The sequence below is a fragment of the Dermochelys coriacea genome, chromosome 5, assembly GCF_009764565.3.
Source record: "Dermochelys coriacea isolate rDerCor1 chromosome 5, rDerCor1.pri.v4, whole genome shotgun sequence".
In the NCBI taxonomy this organism is placed as follows: Eukaryota; Metazoa; Chordata; order Testudines; family Dermochelyidae; genus Dermochelys; species Dermochelys coriacea.
The window spans coordinates 42,054,308-42,079,604 of NC_050072.1; the positions used below are offsets into that span (position 1 = coordinate 42,054,308).

The 25,297-nt window shown below is 40.8% G+C and overlaps 1 protein-coding gene across 4 annotated transcripts in view; it reads left to right on the top strand.

Moving 5' to 3' along the window:
• The window catches only part of CWC27 (CWC27 spliceosome associated cyclophilin), a 207,556-nt gene that overhangs the window by 169,061 nt on the left and 13,198 nt on the right, over positions 1-25,297 (top strand). For 3 of the 4 annotated variants that reach the window (XM_038401697.2, XM_038401696.2, XM_038401702.2), the window contains exons 12-13: positions 12,170-12,279; positions 16,272-16,375. In XM_038401697.2, coding sequence (XP_038257625.1) covers positions 12,170-12,279; positions 16,272-16,375 — 214 coding nt within the window. Of the gene's footprint in view, positions 1-12,169; positions 12,280-16,271; positions 16,376-18,126; positions 18,164-25,297 lie in introns of those variants that run through there. The other variant, XM_043514171.1, reaches the window with a different exon arrangement.

Below are 25,297 nucleotides of genomic sequence, written 5' to 3' on the forward strand. Positions count from 1 at the left end.
TGAATGAGTCTCCCTTTTGTTCTCAGAAATGTATCTTCATAAATTTTACTCTCCCTTTTTATCTCACCCCAGGTGCAAATGTTTCTACGTTTCTATCATCTCCGTCACAGAGGTTATCACAGATTAGAAGGTGAAAAAAATGCACTTGCGATGGCATGTTTTCCAAGCTCATGCAGTCCTCCCGCACTGATAGGGCTCAGCTTCAATGCATGGAGGTATTCAGTGGCAGAGGCCAGGAAAGAATAAAGTGAGCGCAAAGAGCGGAGGCAGGATGCAATGCTGAGGCTAATGGGGGAGCAAATGGACATGATGAAGCGTCTGTTGGGGGAGCAAATGGACATGATGAAGCGTCTGTTGGAGCTGCAGGAAAGCCAACAAGAGCACAGCCCCCCGCTGCATCCATTGTATAACCGCATGTCCTCCTCCCCAAGTTCCATATCCGCCTCACCCAGACGCCCAAGAACGCGGGGGTGGGGAGCTCCAGGCACCCAGCCACTCTACTCCAGAGGATGGCCCAAGCAACAGAAGGCTGTCATTCAGACAGTTTGATTTTTAGTGTGGCTACAATAAATAATGTGGCCTTGTCCTTCCCTCCTCCTCACCCCACCCAGGATACCTAGTCTGTTATCTCTTTTTTTTTAATTAATAAAGAAATAATGCATCGTTTCAAAACAATAGTTACTTTATTTCAAAGGGGGTAGGGTCGTTAGCTTACAGTAAGTCCCTTCTTGCAGTTGCTCGAACAGCCCGGAGTTCCTAAAGATGGGAGCGTCATGTACCTTTCCTGGCCATCCCACGTTGATGTCGATGAAACGTCCCTTGTGATCCACCAGTGCTTGCAGCACCATTGAGAAGTACCCCTTGCAGTTCACGTACTGGTTGGCAAGGTGGTCCAGTGTCAAGATGGGGATATGCGTTACGTCTATCACCCCACCACAATTAGGAAACCCCATTGCAGGAAAGCCATCCAGTATGACCTGCACATTTTGCAGAGTCACTACCCTTGATAATAGAAAGTCAGTGATTACGTTGGCTACTTGGATCACAGCAGCCCTCACAGTAGACTTGCCCACTCCAAATTGATTCCCAGCTGACTGGTAGCAGTCAGGCATTGCAGGCTTACACAGCGTTATTGCCACTCACTTCTCAACTATCAGGGCAGTTCCCATCTTGCTTTCCCCCACCCTGAACCGCAGGAGTACCAACTTCCAGAGTTCCAGGAAAGTGGCCTTACGCATGCAGAAGTTTTGCAGCCACGCTGAATCATCCCATACCTGCAACACTATGTGGTCCCACCAGTCTGTGCTTGTTTGCCTGGTCCAGAATCAGCGTTCCACTGTATCAACCAGCCCCACTGCCACCATGATGTCCCAATTGCCACAGCCCATGCTTTCAGAAACATCTGTGTCCACGTCCTCATCAAAATCCTCCTCGTGCTGGCGTCTCTTAGCCTGGTTCTGCATATACTCCAGGATAATGCTCAAGGTGTTTACAATGCTCACAACAGCAGCCGTGACAGTGAGCTGAGCAGGCTCCATGCTTGCCGTGGTATGGCATCTGCATGGGTAACCCAGGAAAAAAGGCATGAAACGATTGTCTGCCATTGCTTTCACAGAGGGAGGGGTGACTGACGACATGTACCCGAAACCACCCGCGACAATGTTTTTGCCCCATCAGGCATTGGGAGCTTACCCCAGAATTCCAATGGGCAGTGGAGACTGCGGGAACTGTGGTATAGCTACCCACAGTGCACCGCTCTGTAAATCGATGCTAGCCACGGTAGTGAGGACGCACTCTGCCGACTTAATGTGCTTAGTGGGGACATACGCAATCGACTGTATAAAATAGATTTCTAAAAATTGACTTCTGTACAATTGATGTAATTTCATAGTGTAGATATACCCTTAGACTCTCCTATAGTCTTTAAGTTGACCTGCTAACTCGTGTGAAAACTGTATCTGTCTTGTCTTCACTAGAATTCTACTTCGGGTTAGCTATTTTAAGAACACATCATTTTTTTCCATAGAAGACAAGACCTAAGGAAAGAGGTAGGGTCATAGCATTATAATGTAGTGGTGTTATACTGTACTTTATTACTCTCTTCAGCTCATTCCGTCTCATAGTGCATGAAGTTTCTGGTAGATTTTGTTTTATACCATTCAGCTGCAATTTCCCTTCCCCCCCGCACGCCCTTTAATTTCTGTGTTTTATTATACCTTAGTTTTTTCTGATCTTTCTATATGCTAGATTTCCAGTTCCAGATCTTTCTTTGTAACTCTGATGGGGCATGGACTGTTCAGATATTAGCTATTAGTCTTCAACATATTAGCTGGAGCAATGAGGAAATAAAAAGAGGGGTGTGTGTGTGTGTGTGTGTGTGTGTGTGTGTATTATAGGAGGAGTAAATCGAACAGTTTCTGACTCCAAAGTACAATTTTTCTCAAGACAGCTGTCAGACTTTTAAGTCTTCTACCATTCATTCAAAAGGCTTGACAATCAGGGTTTGGTTTAGATTTACAGTTCAGTGGTCTCTGTCCTATCTGAAACCTAGTGCACTAACTTTTCCCTATAATTATATTCTGTTTGATCTTCTGCTACAGATGTCTGGAGAGTTGAGGGGGTTATTTTTGTGTTCATTATTGGAACTGACAGTCTTGAAAAAAAGTCTTATTCACGGCTGTGAAATATTCTGTAAGTGTTTAAGACATTTCACATGTCATTGAGTGTCTTCCAAGGAAAAAAAATAGTTTAGCTGTACAAATCAAAAAAGAAAGATACTGATCAATATTCTTAATTTTGTTTTGTACACTATTAAATTATCAGTTGTTATTAATCAATATCATAGAAATGATGTACCCAAACAATTGGAATAATTAAGGTGCATATTTGTCACACTGATATTCTACAACAAACTGTTCAATTGGATATATAAAGAGTAGCCTTAGGCTATTCTAGATAATATTACTTTACTTCGGTGTTTTTCCTTATTGGCAAGAAGAAATCTGTTTATGGTAAAGAATTTTGAGGGTTGTTTTGCTTGTTACCACAACACTGAGAATGTGATTTGTAGCTTCCTCAGCCTGGGAGACAGGACAAAACAGGAAAGTTGTCAATATGACCATCAAACTACAGAACAGTAGTTACAACAGATGCAGCAGTGGTGCCTTCAGGCAACATCATTCAGCATCCTGTATGTTAGTCTTAAGTACTAAATGAAAAAGTAAAAAGGGTTGAGACAAAGATGTGAAATATCTCTGACAGCTGGAATCCTTCAAAATAAAAATGAGATATTTGTCATTTAACTTCCCGTAACAATGTTCTATATGATTCCCTTAATCCTGAATCAGTCCTAATTCATTCATTCACATGACATATGTCCAGTTGAATATGTAATACAATTGCCTTTTCATCCAAATCCTTCTCTTTTTCTACTTCCCTGTTACTATTGGCCTTTCTACTTTCCTACCAATTTCTCAGGCTTGAAATTTTGTCATTATCTTTGCCTCCCACCTGCCTATTAACCTACACATTTATTTCAAGAATAACTTGACTCCTCCCTGAAAAGAAAAAAAAAGGATAAATTAAATTAGTTCTATATTTAAAATAAATAGAGAAATGTTAATATGATGCATGCTAAACTTTGTTAGTAAATCACATTCATTACACTCTCTACCTTCCTTCATTGGAACTGTTTAAATTGTAAGCTCTTCATGGTAGGGGCCTGTTTTCATATATCTCTGGAAAACCACTTGCCTATATAAATAAAAATAATGAAAAACATTTTCCCTGGTACCAAGAAGCAAATTTTAAAAACTAACAAATCAGCCATATGTGACATTTCACTATAACTAAAAAAACAGCTATAATAGTAAGAGATTAGCTCTTTAAATGGTCAAATAAAACAATATAATAATAATATAAGCAGTTATATAATGTTTTTCACCTCTAGTTTCTCAATACTTTTTATAAAGGTTTATAAATATAATTTGTCTCAGCTTTACAGATGGGGAAATTGAACTGTCGACAGGTTATTTGACATAATTAGGACTGCCTTTACTTATCTTAAATTCATATATATAAGCCTGAATTTGTGGGATAAGGAACAAAATAGCCCTAATTGTGTCTTGTTTAACCTGGCCTATTAAATAGCTATCCCCAGTCTAATAGGTCTTTTTTTGCTTATTTTGTGCTGTATTGGAAGTGTCTTTGATCAAATAACTTTTTGTTTATTAATTATTATGACATTTTAAACTAAATTATCACATTGATGCAAAAAGATGACATATTTTAATAAAAACAAACTCCCATTACGAATTTGGGAAATTTTAAGACTAAAATTAGTCATCACTATGCAAGGTAAACATAGAATCATAGAAATATTGGGCTGGAAGGTGCATGAAGAAGTCATCAAGTCCAGCCTTTTGCTCTGAGACAGGACCAAGTAAACCTAGACCATCCCTGACAGCTGTTTGTCTAACCTGTTCTTAAAAACCTCCCATGATGGGAATTCCACAACCTCACTTGGAAGCCTATTCCAGATCTTAACTATCCTTACAGTTATGAAGTGTTTCCTAACATCTAACTTAAATCTCCCTTGTTACAGATTAAGCGCATTGCTTGTCCTTCCTTCTGTGGACGTGGGGAGCAATTGATTACAATTCTCTTTATAACACCCTTTTACATATTTGAAGACTGTAAGCAGATCCCTCCCTCAGTCTTTTTTTCTCAAGGTTAAACATGACTGTTTTTAACCTTTCCTCACAAGTCAGGTTTTCTAAACCTTTTATCATTTTTGTTACTCTCCTCTGCTCTCCCCAATTTGTCCACTTCTTTCCTAAAATGTGCTGCCCAGAATTAATTGGACACATTACTATTGCTGAGGCTTCAGCAGTGCTGAAAAGAGCAGGAGAGTCACCTCCCATGTCTTACATAAGATGCTTCTGTTAATACACTCCAGAAAGATATTTGCCTTTTTCACAATTCTATCACATTATTGACTCATATTCAATTTGTGATGTGTTGTAACACCCAGATCTTTTTCAGCAGAACTACCACGTAGCCAGTTTTCCCCCATTTTGTAGTTGTGCATTTGATTTTTCCTTTCTAAGTCAAATACTTTGCACTTATCTTTACTGATTTTTATCTTGCCAATTTCAGATCAACTTCACAGTTTATCAAGGTTGCTTTGAATTCTAATTCTGTCCTCCAAGGTGCTTGCAACCCATCTCAGCTTAGTTCCTTGTGCAGGTTTTATAAGCGTATTCTCCACCTCATTATCCAAGTCATTATGACAATATTGAATAGTACTTGACTCAGGACTGACCCCCTGTGGGACCCCACTAGATAGGTCCTCACAGTTTGACAGTGAACCACTGAGAGCTACTCTGAATAAGAGTACAAAAATGGGCATGCTGACCAATGGTCCATCGAGCCCAGTATCCTGTTTTCTGACAGTGGCCAGTGCCAGATGCTTCAGAGGGAATGAACAGAACAAGTCAATTGATCCATCCCCTGTCATGCAGTTCCAGCTTCTAGCAGTCAAAGGTTTAGGGATATCCAGAGCATGGGGTTGTGCCCCTGACTATCTTGACTAATAGCCATGGTTGGACCTATCCTCTGTGAATTTATGTAATTCTTTTTTGAACCCAGTTATACTTCTGACCTTCACAATATCCTATGGCAATGAATTCTACAGGTTGACTGTGTGTTGTGTAATGTACTTCGTTTTGTTTGTTTTAAACCTGCTGCCTATTAATTTTATTCGGTGACCACTGGTACTTGTATTATGGTGGGAAGGAGTAAATAATACTTCCTTATAAACTTTCTCCACACCATTCATGATTTTATAGACCTCTATCATATCCGCACTTTAGTTGTCTCTTTTCTGAGATGAACAGTCCCAGTGTTTTTAATCTCTCCTCAAATGGAAACTGTTCCATATCCCTAATAATTTTTGTTGCCCTTCTTTGAACCTTTCTGAATTCTAAAATATCTTTTTTGATATGAGACAACTAGAACTGCACCCAGGCATACCATGGATTCATATAGTGGCATTATTTTCTGTCTTCTTATCTATCCGTTTGGTAATGGCTCCTAACATTCTGTTAGCTTTTTTGACTGCTGTTGCCCATTGAGCAACTGTTTTCCAGAGCTATTCACAATAATGCCAAGATCTCTTTCTTGAGTGGTAACAGCTAATTTAGATCCCATCAGTTTGTATGTGTAGCTGGGATTATGTTTTTCCAGTGTGCATTACTTTGCATTTATCAACTTCGAATTTCATCTGCCATATTGTTGTCCGGTCACCTAGTTTTGTGAAATCCCTTTGTAACTCTTCAAAGTCAGCTTTCAACTTAACTATTTTGAGTAATGTATCATCTGCAAACTTTATCACCTCCCTGTTTCATCCCCTTTTTCAGTTCATTTATGAATGTGTTGAACAGCACTGCTCCTAGCACAGATCTTTGAGGGATCCCACTATTTACTTCTGTCCATTGTAAAAACTGACCAGTTATTCCTACTCTTTTGTTTTCTTGTCTTCCTTGAGTGCTCAATCATCCAGTGGCCCCTCTGGGTGTTTGGCAGGCTTCCTGCTTCTGATGTACTTCAGAACAATTTTGCTGTTAGTTTTTTGTCTTTTGGTAGTTGCTTTTCAAATTCTTCTTTGGCCTGCTTATTTATATTTGACTTGCCAGAGTTTGTTCCTTTCTATTTTTCTCGGTAGGATTTGACTTCCAATTTTTAAAAGATATATTTTTGTCTCTATCTGCCTCTTTTACTCTTACTGTTTTAATTTGGGGTATACATGTAGTTTGAGCTTCTATTATGATGTTTTTTAAAAAGTTTCCTTGAAGCTTGCAGGCATTTCACTTTTGTGACTGTTCCCTGTAATTTCCATTTAACTATCCTCCTCATTTTAGCGCAGCTCTCCTTTTTGAAATTCAGTGCTACTGTGATAGGTTTCTTTGGTAATTCCCCCCAAGGATGTTGGTTGCTATTATCAAGCAGTTCAGCTATATTCAGTTCTTGGACCAGATCCTGTGCGCTGCTTAGGACTAAATCAGGAATTACCTCTCCCTTTGTGGGTTTCAGGACTAGATGCTCCAAGAAGCAGTCATTAATGGTATCTAGAAATTTTATCTCTGCATCTCATCCTGAGGTGATATGTACCATGTCAATATGGGGATAGTTGAAATCCCCCATTATTACTGGGTTTTTTGTTTTTTGTCTAATCTCCTTGAGCATTTCACTGTCACCATCACCTTCCTGGTCAGATGGTTGGTAGAATATTCCTACTGCTATATGCTTGATATTCAAGCACAGAATTTCTGTTTAAAGATGTTCTATAGTAATGTCTATGGCTTTCAACCAATTGTGCACCCACCTTCTAGTAATTTTATCTGGACCATATTTCCCTAGTTTACTTAAAAGAATGTCATGTAGGACTGTGTCGAAAACTTTACTAAAATCAAGATATATCATGTTTACTCCTTCTCCCTATGACCAGGCCAGCAAACCCGTCAAAGAAGGAAATTAGGTTGGTTTGGCATGATTTGTTCATGACAAATCCATGCTGGCTATTCCTTATAACCCTATTATCCTCTAAGTGTTACAAATTGATTGTTTAAATAATTTGTTTCAGTCTTTTAACAGGTATTGCAGTTAGGCTGACTGGTCTATAATTCCATGGGTCCTCTTTGTTCCCCTTTTAAAGACAGGTATTATGTTTGCCCTTCTTCAGTCCTCTTGGACACATCATCAAATCATTGCTAATGGTTCCAAGATTGCTTTAACTAGTTCCTAGGATGAATTTCATCATGCCCTGCAACAATTTATCAAAATATTCTTTAAGCTGTTCTTTCTTTATTTTGGCTTGTGTTCCTTCCCCCTTGTTAATATTAATTGTGTTGATTATCTGTTCTCCATGAAGACTTAAGCAAAACAGGCATTAAACAACACAGACTTCTTGATTTCATCAGTTATTATCTCTCCTGTTCCCACTAAGTAGAGGACTTGCACTTTTCTTCATGTCTTTTGCTTCTAATGTTTTGAAAAAAGTTGTTCTTATAGCCTTTTATGTCCCTTACTAGGTAACTCCTTTTGTGGCTTAGCCTTTCTTATTTTGTCCCTATAAGCTTGCAGTGCAGGTAACCAAATATCCATGAATGTCACGAGTTATATAGTCATTCCAAATGAGTGTCAATAAAACATGTATTCCATAACGTAACATCATGTATTCTGATATTATTACATATATTGTGCAGAAAATCTCCTTTAGAACTGTTTTAGAGGCTTAAACAAAAAGTAAGGACTCTTTCATATACCTTCACCTAAAACCAGAGCGTCTTTGTATCATGAGTAAAGCTGTACAGGCCTGGAAGGGAAAGAAACTTACCTGTTTGTCACTAAAAAATGTTAGAAACCTCTAACTGTGACCTAGAATAAGAATTTCTATTTATATTACAACATGATTTTAAATTAGCATATTTATACATCAGCATAAATAAGCTGAATTATAGAGTATCAATAATGAGAGCAAAAATATCACAGTTGATCTGCTTCTTAGTAAAGAGTTATGCACAGATACTATACCAGTTTAATTTTTTACCCTCTTTGCTCCTGCCTTGATCATTTTAGTTATAAGGCATATCATCTGGATACCTGTATTTCTCTTTTTTTTTCTTGTTTTGTTTTGTTTGTTTTTTTAGTTGAATTGTATTAACAGTTTTTGTGTGAATTTGTTCACTCTTTCTGGTGGGTTCTAAATACTGTAACAGAACTTTTCTGATTACCCTGAAAGCTAAAATCTCTGCCCAGCAGCCAGCTGACTAGCCAGGTTAGATGCTAGGCAGATGCAGAAGGCTACTGTGGTGAAGGAATCCTTTCCCTCAAGCCTCAGAGTGACTACAAAATCTGGTCTAGTTTATTGGCTGAAGTAGGCTCTGCAGCCCCATCCCCCATGAAACAGAAGACAAGAGGACCAAGTAGCAATGGAACCCCAAACCCTGCCTCTCCCCCAGAACACCCATAGCCTAGCCTTTCCTTCCCCATACATGATGCACTGCAGAAGGTCCAAATGGGTTTTTACACTATGCAGGGGATAGATATTTCTTTTCACCTGCAGGACATTCCACATACAGCCCATCCCATTTCATCGCCAGAGAAGCAGAACCTGAATTGTAATCTGTTTATAGTATTTCTTATCTAGATAGTTAGGAATCCTTTGAAAGTTATTCTAACAAGTTAGCAATTTCCTTTGCAGTCAAGAACTAAGGATTGTTTTAAATAGTTGTTGATGGTGTGCGTATAAACTTTTGGTAACAAAGCATTCACAAATTCTCAAATATGACTGTAAATCATACCATACAATCTAGCAAAAAGACAGTTGAATTTGAACAGATTCTAAATGACAAGACCTTATTACTGCCATAGAAGTTCCAATTATCATATCACAAAAGACTTTCGCAGACATCTTTGATAGAGGAAATAACTTCCCCCTCTTCACCATGGCAGTCCTAACAAAAAGATTGTCCTTTACAAAATTGTCTTAAAAAGTCCACTGTATAGGGCAAAAATGTATGTTATGCATTTTGTTTGCCAAACTGTGATGTCTTTACTTGTTAATTTTTCTTTTCACCATGTAGAAGTATTTCAACAGCACTACATTTCTATGCATTCCAGATGGACCCTAAGGCAGGATTTAATCCTGATATCACAGATGCACAATAATGAAAGGCAGTCAGGCCTCCCAGCTGTTCTTAAGCTGCTTGCTTGTTCATTTTGGCTGGAAATGAAAATGTATTGAGGGGCAGAGGGAGATGTGTGAAAAACCTATTAAACCAGGTGACTAAATCTCTCAAAAGACCAAGAACCAGTGAGCAGCAAAACCAGACCAAACCAAATGGCTACTTGAATACCTTCTCAAAGGATTTAAATTTGACACCCAGCAAAAGATTGTTGTACTATGAATTTGGTTGTGCTTCTGCATGAATTTGGTTGTGCTTAACCAGTATGTTTTCCATTTTGTTGTAGGACTGTACTTTGTGAAAAACAGTAGTAACCAGTGTTGTTGACCTCAGAGATTTGCGGGATCAAATGAAGCATGCTGGGCTGGATGCTTTGATCTTAACTAAAAGAAAAGGAGTACTTGTGGCACTTTAGAGACTAACAAATTTATTTGAGCATTAGCTTTCATGAGCTACAGCTTTTCATCGGATGCATGCAGTGGAAAATACAGTGGGGAGATTTTATATACACAGAGAACATGAAACAATGGGTATTACCATACACACTGTAAAAAGAGTGATCACATAAGGTGAGCTTATGCTCAAATAAATTTGTTAGCCTCTAAGGTGCCACAGGTACTCCTTTTCTTTTTGCGAAAACATACTAACACGGCCGCTACTCTGAAACTTGATCTTATCTGTGAATGCAAACTTCACTTTGCATTGTCATTGGCAGGGAGATAGATTATCTAGTCTAACAGGTTTTTCGCTTCTAAACTTCATCTGCTGCATATGGGATATTATTTTGCAAACCTGTACTGAATTATCTATGTAAAAAAACAAACCTTACCACAATACCTGAAACAATCAGGAACTTTTGGCTTAGGCGGTCAGTTATCTGTGTAACAATGTGATCTTATTTCTTTTACTCTTGTCTTCTTTCCCACCCCTTCTCTCAGGATGGCCTGAGGGACAGTAGAACAGTTAGTTTGACATCAGCCCTAGGCAAAATAATGGACAAGCTGATATGGAATTCAGTTAATAAAGAATTAAGGGATAGGAATATAATTAATGCCAGTTATATGGTTTAATGGAAAACAGGTCTTGCTAAACAAACTTCATTTCATTCTTTGATGAGATTACAAGTTTGGTTGACAAAGGTATCTGTGTGGATGTAATATACTTAGAATTTTGTAAGAATTTGACTTCTGCGTGACATTCTGAAGAAAAAATTGGAACTATGCAATCTCAATATAACGCACATTAAATAGATTAAGAACTGGCTAACTGACCAGCCTTAAAAAGTAGTTGTCAGTGAGGAATCCATCATTGAATGGATTTCTAGTGGGTCCTACAGGGATCAGGACAAGACCTGATGCTATTCAGCATTTTCATCGATGATCTCAAAGTAAATATAAAATCATTGCTGATGAAATTTGGGATAATGCACACATTGATGGAATAGTAAATAATGAGGGGGACAGGGCAGTCATATAGATTGAGCGGGATCATTTGGTAAGCTGGAACCACAAAAATGATTTGGGGGTGGAGAGAGTGCCTTACAGCAAGACTTAAATCAGGGGTCTCAAACTCAAATGACCACCAGGGCCACATGAGGACTGGTACATTGGCCTGAGGGCTGCACCACTGACCACTCCGCTTCTGCTGCCCCGGCCCCGCCCCCTCTCCACCCCTTCTGTGAGGCCCTGCCCCGTGCCCTGCCTCTTCCCATCCCTTCCCTGCCCCCATTCCAATCCCTTCCCTGAAACCCCCACCCCAACTCCACCCCCCTCCTGCCCCCAGGGGGAGCAGAAAGGGTGCAACGGGGGGCTCAGGGCAGGGGGTTGGGGTGCAGGAGGGGTGCGAGGTGCACCAGGGGACTCGGGGCAAGGGGTTAGTGATCAGGAGGGGTGCGGGGTATGGCAGGGGGCTCAGGGAAGGGGTCAGGGTGTGGGGTGCAGCAGGGGGCTCAGGGCAGGAGGTCGGGGTGCAGGAGGTGTGGGATGTGGCAGGGGGCTCAAGGCAGGGGGTTTGGCTGCAGGAGGGGTTCGGGGGATGGGTCTGGCCCAGCGCGTACCGGGGGCAGGGCAGGCTGGCTCTCTCCCTGGCCTGGCCTGCCCTGCCCTGCCCTGCCCGCCCCCGCGCCACTCCGGGAAGTGGCCGGGACCTGGGGGGCACGGGGATCTGTGAGGAGCGGCCAGGGCAACGCATAGACCCCTGTACCCCCCCCCCCCAGGTCCCGGTCGCTTCCCGGAGTGGGGCAGGGCAGGGCCGCGTGTTTTAGACCCCTGACTTAAATGGTGAGGAAGTTATATATCCAAAAGCTTTTCATAAGGTGTTTTGTCTGGTAATTCAGAAGACACGGCAAGCCTGTAGACTGATATTAAATTACGAAGTATACATTCACTGCACTTGTTTAGCAAAAAATTTGTTTTCTATTTCAGAGGAAGAAGCTGATCCAAACAGCATTGTTACAGAATATCTACAGGAGAAGAAAAAGTATGAAGATCTGCGGAAGCAGCAGCCAAAGAAAGGGATTTCTCGTGAAGATCAGGTAGTTGCTTAAAATAATAAAACTGACACTAAGGAAAATCTGTTTCACAGAAAACTCTGGAAAAGTTTCTTATCTCTTCAATTGTATGACACAAAATCTCACTCCGAGAAAAAGCTTGGCTTAATTCTTTAAAAAAGAGGACTCAGTGGTCTCTTATGTGGGTTATTCAGCCATAGGTGCTGGGAAAGTCTGTGAAGTTTCCAGTCAGTTCTTCAGTCAGAACATCAATATTGCTATGCTTGAAAGTGCCATGAGTTTGCCCCCAAAAAAATTCGGGAGAGAAGGGCTATCCACATAGACAACGAGGAGTCTCCAGTGGCACCTTAAAGACTAACAGATTTATTTTGGCATAAACTTTCATGGGTAAAAAACCCCACTTCTTCAGATGCATGGAGTGAAAATTACAGATATGCCGTCCCTCCGCTGCTGCTATCCATACTATCATGTCTACACTGTTGTTTCTACTCACACTAGCTCAATGAGAGCTAGCACAAATATATGTATGTGAGCAGGAGAATCACACCCCTAGCTCATTGTGTAAATGTCACTTAGTGCATGTGGTCACAGCCAGTGTCACTATTGTTGCAAAAAGTTTCCCTTATGTTCCCCTGCTCTCCATAACATTTACCTTTTGGCCTGATTTGTTACATGCTTGGTCTCTGTTCAAAATTGACTTTTTAATTAAGTTTTCAAGAGATTACAACCATAGTTGTAGTAGTTTTGAAATGGACAAAAATATATTAGGTGAAAGTGATCATGAAATGGTAAAGTTCGTGATTCTAAGGAATGGGAGGAGGGAAAAACAGCACAATAAACATAATGGATTTCAAGAAGGCAGACTTTAGCAAACTCAGGGAGTTGGTAGGTAAGATATCATGGGAAGCAAGTCTAAGGGGAAAAACAGTTCAAGAGTTGGCATTTTTTCTAAGAGACATTATTATGGGCACAAGAGAAAACTACCCCACTGTGTAGGAAAGATAGGAAGTATGGCAAGAGACCACCCTGGCTTAACCAGGAGATCTTCAATTATCTGAAACTCAAAAAAGAATCCTACAAAAAGTGGAAACTAGGTCAAATTACAAAAAATGAATATAAACAAATAACACAAGTATGTAGGAACAAAATTAGAAAGGCCAAGGCACAAAATGAGATTAAACCTAGCTAGAGACATAAAGGGTAATAAGAAAATATACATTAGAAGCAAGAGGAAAACCAAAGACAGGGTAGACCCATTACTCAGTGATGGGGGAAAAACAATCACAGAAAATGTGAAAAAGGCAGAAGTGCTAAATGACTTTTTTGTTTTAGTTTTCACCAAAAAGGTTAGTAGCGATTGAATGTCTAACATAGTGAATGCCAGTGAAAATGAAGTAGGATCAGAGGCTAAAATAGGGAAAGAACAAGTTAAAATTATTTAGGTTAGATGTCTTCAAGTCATCAGGGTCTGATGAAATACATCCTAGAATACTCAAGGAGATGATTGAGGAGATATCTGAGGTATTAATGATTATCTTCGAAAAGTCATGGAAGACGGAAGAGATTCCAGAACACTGGGAGAGGGCAAATATGCCAATCTGTAAAAAGGGAAATAAGGACAACCTGGGGAATTACAGACCAGTCAGCTTAACTTCAACACCCAGAATGATAATGGAGCAAATAATTAAGCAATGAATTGGCAAACACCTACAATATGATAAGTTAACAAGTAACAGCATGGATTTGTCAAGAACAAATCATGTCAAACCAACCTGATAGCTTTCTTTGTCAGGATAGCAAGCCTTGTGGATGGGAGGGAAGCAGTAGATGTGGTATATCTTGACTTTGGTACTGTCTAGCCTGACCTTCTCATAAATAAACAGGATGGTGCTACTATAAGGTGGGTGCATAACTGGTTGGAAAACCGTTCCCAGAGTGGAAGGGCATATCACACACAAACCTTTCACTTCTGCTGCGTCCCAGTACTGCTGTTGGGATGCCATTGCCCTCATCAGAGGATTAACAGGGGAAGGAAAGGGGATTGTTTCTTCGCTGTACCAAACACGAGGCAACCCGGTCTCCTTTCCCATCTTCTTTGAGGTGTCTCATAGAATCATAGAAGATTAGGGTTGGAAGAGACCTCAGGAGGTCATCTAGTCCAGTGGTCTCCAAAGTGGGGTGCGCGCACCCCAGGAGGTGCACAAGACCATCCCTAGGGGTGCGCTGCAGGAGGAGCGCCACCAAAAGAGTGCTGCCGGCACGGCGGCAGCAGCAGCACTCCTGGACCTTTGATTCTTCGGCGGCATGCCAGCAGCAGCTCGGTTCTCCCTGCTCCATCTTAGGCAGCTCTTCTTTTTTTTTTTTTGCTTCCCCAGAGCTGGCCCTGGGGGTGCGCAATTCAAAAAGTTTGGAGACCACTGATCTAATCCAACTCCCTTGTCAAAGCAGGACCAACACCAACTAATCTTCTCCTAATCCACTTCTAACTCCAGTTTATGAGGGAGCCAAGACCCCCTGTTGAACCTGTACTGGATATCTGCTAATGCAACAAAATGAATTTTACAACCCTTAAAGCAGCCAAGGGTTTACTTTCCCCTGCTCGCACAGTGGGAGGAGGAAAGCAACTTGTTTTCATCCCTGGAGAAAACTGTGGAGTAGTTATGCTCTGCACAATCATTAGTTCTGAAATTTTTCTTCTCTCTCTTTCCCCTCCCCCTTTTCTTTAACAGAAAATATGGACATTAAATGCAACCGCCCTTCCTAAACAAAAAACATATTATTAATGCTACACTAAAGTAGTGAAAGAACTCGTGAGCCAGGAAGTTCCCAAAGATAAGGTTGCTTGCACAAGGAAACTTGACTACATTGCACATTTGTGATATTTTCTATTTCTGATTCCCATTTTTTAGCTTTTGGGGAGAGACTTCAAAAAGTTTTCTTTTTTACTTTTAGAACTAGATTTAAAAAATAAAAGCAGTCATACAGAGGTGTTTTACAGAATAAAATAACAGCTGTAAGTGACTATGATTGTGATATAGTGTATCAGTACATTTACAGCTATGATACTCAGGCTGAGGCTCGTGAGCTGCAGGTGACTCTTTAATGTGTCTCCTGTGGCTCTTTTGGAGCGCATGCTGTTAAAACACTGTGTGATTTAGTTATTAATCTAGCTAAGTTATTAACCAACTGTGGTAGATAAAATAATAATGCTTCGTTAGTTATTTTGCTATGAGAATTTTTTGTGAGATATATGTGTATATATATACATACACACACACAAAATATTTCTGCTCACATACTGTTACAGTTTTTTGAAAATGTTAGTACAGAATTGGAAAAGTTGTATCTGTACTGTACAATACAGTATGTAAATGTCAACCAAATTAGGACATCAAAGCCTGAATTATTTTTAATTTATTTCATTGATTTCTTCACTAGAGAAAAATGACAGATCTCCACAGTAAAAGCAGTAGTCTGCTTATCTGATTATCTTACTCTTAGTAAGTAACTGCTCCTTTAAGTAAATATGCTTAAGACATTGTAGATGACTGACCAAATTTCATAACCTATAACAAATTCCTTACATTACTTCTAGGTATTAATATTTATAACTCTACTAATATACTAATAGCAATATATAGTTTGTTTATATCCACTTTCATAAATTATCTGGAGGTTCTTTGCAGGAGGATTATTAATTTATCATCTATTGTTTGTTAAAGTTATAGGAAATGACCTTGAATGACCACATTAAAAGCTAATGGTTTCATTTAGTTTGTTACACCACACCTTGCATCCCAACACTTACATCATATGGTCATGTCAAAAAGGCAACATGGTAATCACTAATGGGGATGGCGAATTTGTGAACTGTGTGGGAGTATCTTCCTCAAATATGTTTTTTGAACAATTTCTTATCCACCTCAATTGACTACTCCTCAAGTAATCCAAACATAAGTGTATTGCATATTTTATTGTTACAAAACTTCAGTAAAACAAAAGATATTTCATTTCAGACGCTGGCGCTGCTGGACCGATTCAAATCAAAGCTAACTCAGGCAATAGCAGACACTCCTGAAAATGAAATGTCTGAACCTGAAGTAGAGGATGATGAAGGATGGTAAGGATTTTTAATGCATTATATTAGGGAAGGGAAAATCTGACCAGGGAAAAATAAGGCTCCAAATTTTCACCCTTCTCTGAACCAGAAACTTTTTTCAATTTAGTAAGTCTTTTTTTTTCCCCCATCTCACTTACCTGTAGTGGTAGGTTCTCTTCTGGAGAAGGTCAGACAGTCTGCTTCCCTATTCCTCCTTCAGGGCCTCTTCAGGAGGAAGCAAGGCAGTTCGTTTTCTTTGCCAGTTACCCTCTCCCAAAAGTAAGTAGCAGGAACCAGTAGCATCTCAACTGAGATTCTGTTTCCTTCAAATTAAGTGCGTGTCTACACAGTTATTTAATACACAGCAAACCGGTGTGTAAGTCTACAGCACACTAGCCTGCCATGTTCTAAATGGCTACGTGGACCGTGCTGCTGTACACTGAAAGTTCCCTAGTATGTTTAGATCTACTGCTGTTTTGAAAAAACTAGGGAACTTTTAGTGCAAGGAACACATGGCCACTTAGTGTGGAACAGGCTAGAGCTTTGTAGATTCACCCCCTGGCTTGCCGTGCACTAAATCACTGCATTGACAAGCCCTTAGTGATATTCTGTACTTTAATCCCATACAAGTTTACATTACCTGCATCTGAAATTCCATAGCTAATGTAATCATACTCTCTCTGAAGCCTACTTTTCAGAAGCCACAGAGCCATCAACTTTGCAATGAGCTAGTATAGCAGGATTCAGCTAAGTGATATCAATATCTTACTCCCTTGTTGCTGCTTTGGAAAGAAGGGAAGAGTAGACAATGCCCCTTTGAAGAGGCTGGTGTGTAGCATCAGAATTTAGGAGAACCATGACCTATTGGTAGGAATGAGGTGTGACACAAGGAAGAAGAGAGCCAGGACCAGTCAGATAGTAAGTCTTCTAACTTTTAGATATTCATGTGAAACTTTTGCTCATCACTTCTTTATATACTATGTCTATATGAGTAAAGTGTTTATGCTTATGCCAATCTGTATAATAGCATATTTATTATTTATCTTCACATGTATTAGCAAGATATATAAATATATTAACAGAAAGAGCCACACTGGCATGCCCCATTCCTACTGCATTTTCCATTCCTGTCACTGGGAGTTGATTTTTGCTTTACTGTTGACTTTGGGAAGTCCTGACTTCCAGAACCATATGCTCACTTCACAAGGGGCATTTCTTCTACAGAAATATATGGGCCAGTATCATTTTACTATTAGGACTATTTCCATGCTTTTTGACATAATGGTACTTTTGAAATACCTAAGTTTGTTAGTTTAATAAGCCAGGAAGCACATCCTCAGCGAGCGTATAGCTCAGGGGTGGCCAAATTGTGGCCCATGAGCCACATCCGGCTATTTTACCATTAAAGTGCGGCTCACAAATCCTCCCACACTCCCACCCATTCTCCATCTACGAGACCGGGGGGTAGGAGGAAGCTTGGAACCTCTGCCTTGCAGCGGGGCGGTGGGGTAGGGGCTTCTGCCCAGCAGGGAGGGGGGTCTCAGGGTTTCAGCCCTGAGGGGGCTTCATCCCATCAGGCACCTCCCTCTGAGCTGAAGCCCCAGCCCCCAGCATGTGTGCCTTGCCTCTAGAACTTCGAAGATTATCGTATGCAGCTCGGAGGGCCAGTAAGTTTGGCCACCCCTGGTATAGCTCCACAGACTTAAAAGGACAATGACAATTTATACCAGTTTTGTGTAAATATATGTCACAGTTCAGTATTTCCTCTCAAGGGCTCCCAGTCTAAGCTCCTGACTCCTCAGCTGTCACCTCTCTTGGGCAGAGACCTGCATCTCTATCCCTCCTGACTGGGGTTTTTCCAGGCTGCACAATTCCTTGCCTACACTGTGATATCCCCAGAAAGCCAGACTACCAAAAGGCCAGTGTTTGTGCTTTGCTTTCTTTCTAGAGATAATGAACAGTGCAATTGCCTGTAGTTATAATTTACCACACAACAGCTCTTTATAAGCAAGCATGTTTATTCTTGAGGTGAAAGCATTACAGAGAAAACATATTAAACCACAAAATAACCTCCACACATGCTAAAAAGCTTACCAGAAGTCAACCCAACTCCAACCTGGGACTGTGGTAGGTGTCAGTCCTTCAAAATCCACGGCTTTTCCCCATGGTTATAAGTTTATAACTGTCTCAGATTCAGAACCAGAACCCAAGCTGGACAGAGCAGCTATTTTTTTATATAACTCAGGCCTCTGAACATGGTCTTTGGTAACAGATAATCAGCAGACAACGCCCTCTCCACAGAGCATAGTTTCAAAAGGTTGGAGCATTTGAATTCACTTTCCCCTACATATTTCCCAGGAAAACCACGTAACACATTCTGTTTCAAAAGTAAAGGAGTACTTGTGGCACCTTAGAGACTAACAAATTTATTTGAGCATAAGCTTTCGTGAGTTACAGCTCACTTCATGCATCCGATGAAGTGAGCTGTAGCTCACGAAAGCTTATGCTCAAATAAATTTGTTAGTCTCTAAGGTGCCACAAGTACTCCTTTTCTTTTTGCGAATACAGACCAACACAGCTGCTACTCTGAAACCTGTTTCAAAAGTGTGTTTCTTGTCTGGCACGTGTTCAGTATAGTCCTTTGAAACCCCTGGACTCTCATCTGTCACATCTCCCGCCTCGAGAAGTTACATACAATCCTGGCCCACAATAATACATAAACCTTTAAGTTTTCACTGGCAAGGTCTGCACTCCTGTAGTACACAAAGTGGAGCAATGTAGATAAGCCCTAAGCAGTATATAAACTATATATATATATATACACAAACACTAGAGTGTTTTGGAAACTAAAATTAAACTTTGGTGTTTTGGGAGGAAGATTTGCTCTTTTCCTTTTCTTTCAGTGTCTTCAGCTGGACTGGGTCATTTGATCCAATTGTGGCAAGTTCACATTAAAAATTCCTTGTCTCTTATTTGCAACCCACCCCTCAAAAGGCAGTGTTTGTACTTAAGATGATTTGTAGTAAATATTATGAGTGCATGGCATGTGCTTGTGTGATAGGCATTCCTAGGCCATTTTGTCGGTCATGGTTGCTGCTTTTAAGGGAAGTGAAAGCTAGCCAGTATGCTGTGCTCTACTGTCAGGGTGTGTTATCTGAGGTAAAATTATTGTCTCTAAGATATTTTTATGTGTCCACATCAGTGGCCACACATTGAGGCATAATTTTCATTTTCTGTCAAGATAGAAACCATTACCAATTTGTTATGTTTCCTTTTATTTGGCAAACTTTTCTCTTTGCATTTTTGGCTGAGCTGCTGTATTGGCATGGAGCACAGCAGACATTTGGGTACTTTTCAGCAGCATTCTACTTTTTTATGCAAAAAAAGAAATAAAAGAAATATGACTCTATTGTAAATAGTGTGCATGGTGTTTGATAATTATTACCAGATTTTACTGTCTAACAAGGCAGTTGAAGAAGTGTTGTTAAGAAAGCTAAAGAGAAATATGTGATATAGTTTTAATTTTAAATTTAGGAATCTTTACCGGGATGTATACTGAGGTCCCTATAATTTTATGACCGTTCTGTGGCAGTGATTACATGTACTGTCTGGAGCAGCAGAATCCATTCTTCTCTACAAAATTCAAGGAGTCTCAAATTTTTACAACCAGCAATGGACCCTATCTGTAGCCATATAATTCAAAAAACCTTCTACTATATGTAAATACCATTCATAATGATAGAAAGGGTACTCTTATGACCATATCTATGAAGTCAATAGGCCATATTGTGCTTTAGGTTTTGGCAAGAAAACTCTCAGAGCACCTAAATGCCTAAGTCGGATTGCTTTGGCTGAAGCTTATAGGTGGTTCTAGGTACAGACTTTGGTGGTTTGCACAGAGACTGCAGTTTTTGCATTGGTTGATGGTGGTATATGAGGATCAGATGTCCATGCCAATATTAAACCTATCAACTGCCCTCAATAACATTGATCATGAGGTCCTATTGACTTACCTGCTGACCCTTGAGAAGGCCTAGCAGCCAAACTGCAGCTTATTTACCATTAAAGTGCGGCTCGCAGAGCCCCCCCAGACCCCTCCATTCTCCACCTACCAGACTGTGGGTGGGGGAGAAGATCAGGACCTCTGCCTTGCAGCAATGTAGAAGGGTCTTCTGCCCAGCAGGGAAGGGGGTCTTGGGGCTTCTGCCCAGCAGGCAGCAGCTGCTGGGGCTCAGAGCATCAGCGGGAGTGGGGCTGAAGCCCCAAGTCCCGGCCCCTGGAAGATGTGCCCTGGCTCTCGAAGTTCTGTTGTATGTGGCTCGGAGGGCCAGTAAGTTTGACCACCCCTGCCCTAGAAGGGAGCAGGTGGAGCTATGGCTTCATTCTTTTCTCTCAAAGATCATCAAGGGTACAGCAGTAGATAGAACAAAGCCAATTACATTGGCTTCAGTTGTTCCTCTCCACAGAGTGATGATGTCTGACTGTTCCTCCTCTTCCTCTAAAGGCCTTCATATGTGGGGTCCCACAGTGATCCATACTATCCCCTCTTCTCCTCCATATCTACATACACCACTCGGAGAGATAGTGAAATGTGTTGGGTTTGGCTGTGAATAGTATGCTGATGATACTGAGCTATATATCTCATGGTCAACTGATGCAACCACCACCATTACTAAATATCAGATCACAAGAAACAAGTTTATGGATGAAGAGCAGCTGGTACAAGCTGAACCCAGGCAAAAGTTAAGTGACAGCAGTCAGAAAGTGGAAATGCTTTCAAGAACTAGACAAGAAGCTGTTTCCACCTTCCATTGAAGGCATCCAGCCCCCATTCATCAAAGTAGTGTGAAGCATTGGGATCTGTTTGACTTGGACAGCCAGATAGCAGAAGAGGACCTGGTCACAGTGATCTATACATTTGTCATCTCCACTACCATGGATTACTGTAATTAAAAGTGTCTGAAGCTGAATGTAAAGACGATGCACCAACTCCAGCTAGTACAGAATGTGTTTGCTCACCCTCTCCATTGATTAGGCCACTGTAAGCACATCAGAGCCATGCTCAAGTCCCTCTAGTTGCTCCCAGTCAGCTTCCAATGACAGTTCAAGGCTTTGGTCCTAATTTTCAAGGCAATTAATGGATCAAGTCCCAACTACATTAAAGACCTTATTTCAATGTATGAACTGCCATGGAATGCCTGTGCTCCTTGGTACAACACAGATCACAAAGCCTGCACCAAAGTTCATGAGAGCTGAGGATAAAGCATTATCAGTCAAGGGGATCCAGTTATGCAAAAGATGAAATGAAGGATGGATTTGGACTCCGAACTGATTCCACCTCCTTCTCCACACTCCTGGAAGTGTTTAAAAAAAAAAAGAGAGAGAGAGAGAGAGAGAGAGAGAGAGAATCTGGTGCTAAAAGACACTTTCTCCAGGCCTGTTTGACACTACCTTGTAGGGCCCTATACTACTCCCAGATCCTGGTCCAAGATGTTCTTCGTTGGTGCCAAGAATCTATGAGAAGAGGAAGAAGATATAGCAGCAGCAGCATTCTCAAGACTGTGTACACTCCTCTTTTGGTTCCAAGAAGACTGGAACCATGAGTCCGTTGGTGCTGAGAGATCTATTGCAGCTGAAGGGAAAGCCTCTGTCACAGGAACCACATTCTGTGGTGCAGAAGCACATCTTGGTGTTGGTTATTGAATTCTATGGTGTTGCCCTATTAATTCAGTCCTCATACTCCATCACAGGTTCTGAGTCCAATTCCAGGTCTAGAGCCACCATTCCTTGGAGGGAGTAATCCTGATAATTCCTCTGTTTTGCAGGAGGAAATTTCGGTTAGCCCAATTTTCATTTTTATCTACTGCTCTGGAAGAACTTAACAAATGTGTTAAAGTGGCAGCAACTCACCTAAGAAGGTAAGGTGTCCACATCTTTCCATATTGCTCATAAAAGCAAAGTTGCTAGAAGAGCTCCAGTCTGCTCTGTGCAACACATGGACAGCTCATTCAATCTCGAAGATTGAGGATAAACCTAGAAAAGTCACAATTCATGATCTCAGCAGATCATGTCCAGTTACAGGCTCTTTTATCACAAAGATCTACCTAGCTTAGCACAGTTTCCAGGATATCTTCAGCACTGTCCTCTTGATTCAGAAACAGCTTTGAAACCAAACCTTCAAATTGCTAGGTCTCCTGGCATTCTATGTCCTAATTAGAGCTGGACAGAATCCAGCAGCTCAGCACCTAAGTCATGCCAAAACCCTAGTGGGATTCGCAAACTAGATATTCCCTTGCCTATGTTGCTTTTGGGGCTCAATTTGATGTGTGCTCTGAGCAGTCAGTTCCTGAAAACGAAGAGCCAGTCTTCTTTGACATGCCTACTCTAGCCTGGAGAATCAAAGATAAAATGGTGCTCCAGTTCATGAACACAAAGATGGATTAGAGTCACATTTGTTCCCCTCCTTTTCAGACTGAAGCCAACGTACCTTGGCTAGACTGGAAAATCAGGCCCCACATTGGATCTCTCTTGTTAAGGCCATTGATTTACCAAGCTACCTTTAAAAAAGGAATTATCAAAATATTTCTTTTGATTGCTACAGGCCCCTTTAAAGAATAAATTAATGCCAGAGATCTGTATTAAAAACACATTGGAAAGAGGGGGATTTCTACTCTGTTTGGCAAAAAATAAATGTTTATTTCGGTCTTTGTATTGCCACTAAGCTGGTAAAAAATAAGCAGTAAATCCCTTTTTTTCTCATCCTTGCCCCACCTCACCCGAACCCCATACTGCCAGCATATGATCAAAACCTCGATCATTTAATTGTTCTCCCACTGTTGAATGTTTGGAAGATTGTATTTGATCAAAATGGTACTTCTGCCAAAGTTATACTACTTATTGCTAATGCTTCTAGCAGTTGTCCATGCCAGAGAAATACAGTTTTTATTTCTCCATGTCTAAGTTTATTTGGGCCAGGCATCTGGGCTTGGATTTGGCTCCTTGTTCACTTAACACATTCAGAGATGATCCATACTTTACTCTAGGGATGTCTAGCATTGCATTTACTGCCTCAGAATCTTATGGTTTATTTATTGCTAAGCTAGTGAAAGATGAAGAAATAATATATTTTTTGTGTCTAACAGCCCAATTTAAGCGTCCAAGGTATTGTATACCATTTTTGCCTACATACACTCCCAACATTATCTGGCTTTGTAACATATGTAGGCAACATGCATTTAGCTATATACAGAATTTTTGAGGGGTGGGGGTGTGCTAAATAAAATTTTGAATGTCAAGTTATGAAAACTAGAACAGAGTGCAGTTTAACTGGAATGTGATTTTGTTCCAAGGAAACCCTACCCTCTTTCCCATTCTGTGGCCCACATGATATAGTGTTGCACAGTTGGCTGAGTTCATTTGGGGAGGGGATTTGCTGCCTTCTGAAGTATCAGGTACTGTACAGGCTGCTGCTGGAGATAGGATATTAGACTGGTCTGTTCCGGTAGGGCAGTTCACATGTTCTTACAGTAAACGCTGTAAATTTTCTCTACATTGGTATACTGTCTGGGACAAAATCTGGAATTTACTTCAGAGTATTCCATACCAATCTGTTCCACAAGCATGTGTTCTCTGTTTAAAGCACCCCTCTTCTTTCATCAAACTACTTAACATACTTCGTGAGAAGGATAGGGAAATGCAGTAGCTTGTATGTGTGGATTACTGATAAGTAGGGCCCTTCCAAATTCACGATCCATTTTGGTCAATTTCACAGTAATAGGATTTTTAAAATTGTAAATTTCATGATTTCAGCTATTTAAATCTAAAATTTCATGGTGTTGTAATTGTAGGGGTCCTGACCCAAAAAGGAGTTGGGGGGGCGGGGTTGCGACACTACTACCCTTACTTCTGTGCTGCTGCTGGCAGCAGCACTGCCTTCAGAGCTGGGCAGCTGGAGAGCCGCCGCCAGCAGCAGCAGCACAGAAGTAAGGATTGTATGGTATGATATTGCCCATACTTCTGTGCTGCTGCGTGCAGAGCTGGGCTCTTGGCAAGAAGCCACCACTCTCCAGCCACCCAGTTCTGAAGGCAGCAGCTCAGAAGTAAGAATGTCAATACCATGACTCCCCTAAAATAATCTAGTGACCCCCCCATGCAACTCCCTTTTGGGTCAGAACCTGCAATTTGAGAAACACTTGTCTCCTCTGTGAAATCTGTATAGTATAGGATAAAAGCACACAAAAGACCAGATTTCACAGGGGAATACCAGATTTCACTGTCCATGATGCTTTTTTCATGGCCGTGAATTTGGTAGGGCCCTACTGATAAGATAGAATATAAGAATCAGATAATTTAATTTGCATAATGAGAATACCTTGATTGAGAATATAAGGCTTGGTCTACACTCAAAGGTTAGGTTGACATAGCTACATTTGTCGGGGCTGTAAAAAACCACTTCCCTGACGGACACAGCTATGCCGACCTCACCCCATTCTGGACACAGGTAGGTTGATAAAAAAACACTTTAACTTAGCTAACTTGCATCCGATGAAGTGAGCTGTAGCTCACGAAAGCTTATGCTCTAATAAATTTGTTAGTCTCTAAGGTGCCACCAGTACTCCTTTTCTTTTTGCGAATACAGACTAACACGGCTGCTACTCTGAAACCTTTCTTCAGGGAGATGGTGTTACTAAAACTTCCATTTACACTGCCAGGTTATGCCAACATACCTCTGCAGCTGTAGTCTCCATGCTGTAGAGAGAGCCTAAATTGTTGTTGTTTTACATGTTGGTGATTCTGAGGTCATTACAAAACCAAAATAGTCACATTTTCTCACTAGCGTCATGTCTTTTGGACCTAATGGAATTTCTGTGGATAAATGCAGTATCCCAGTAGACTGGTTACTCACAACTTGAATCTTATTTTAAGAGAAAAATAGTACTTAAT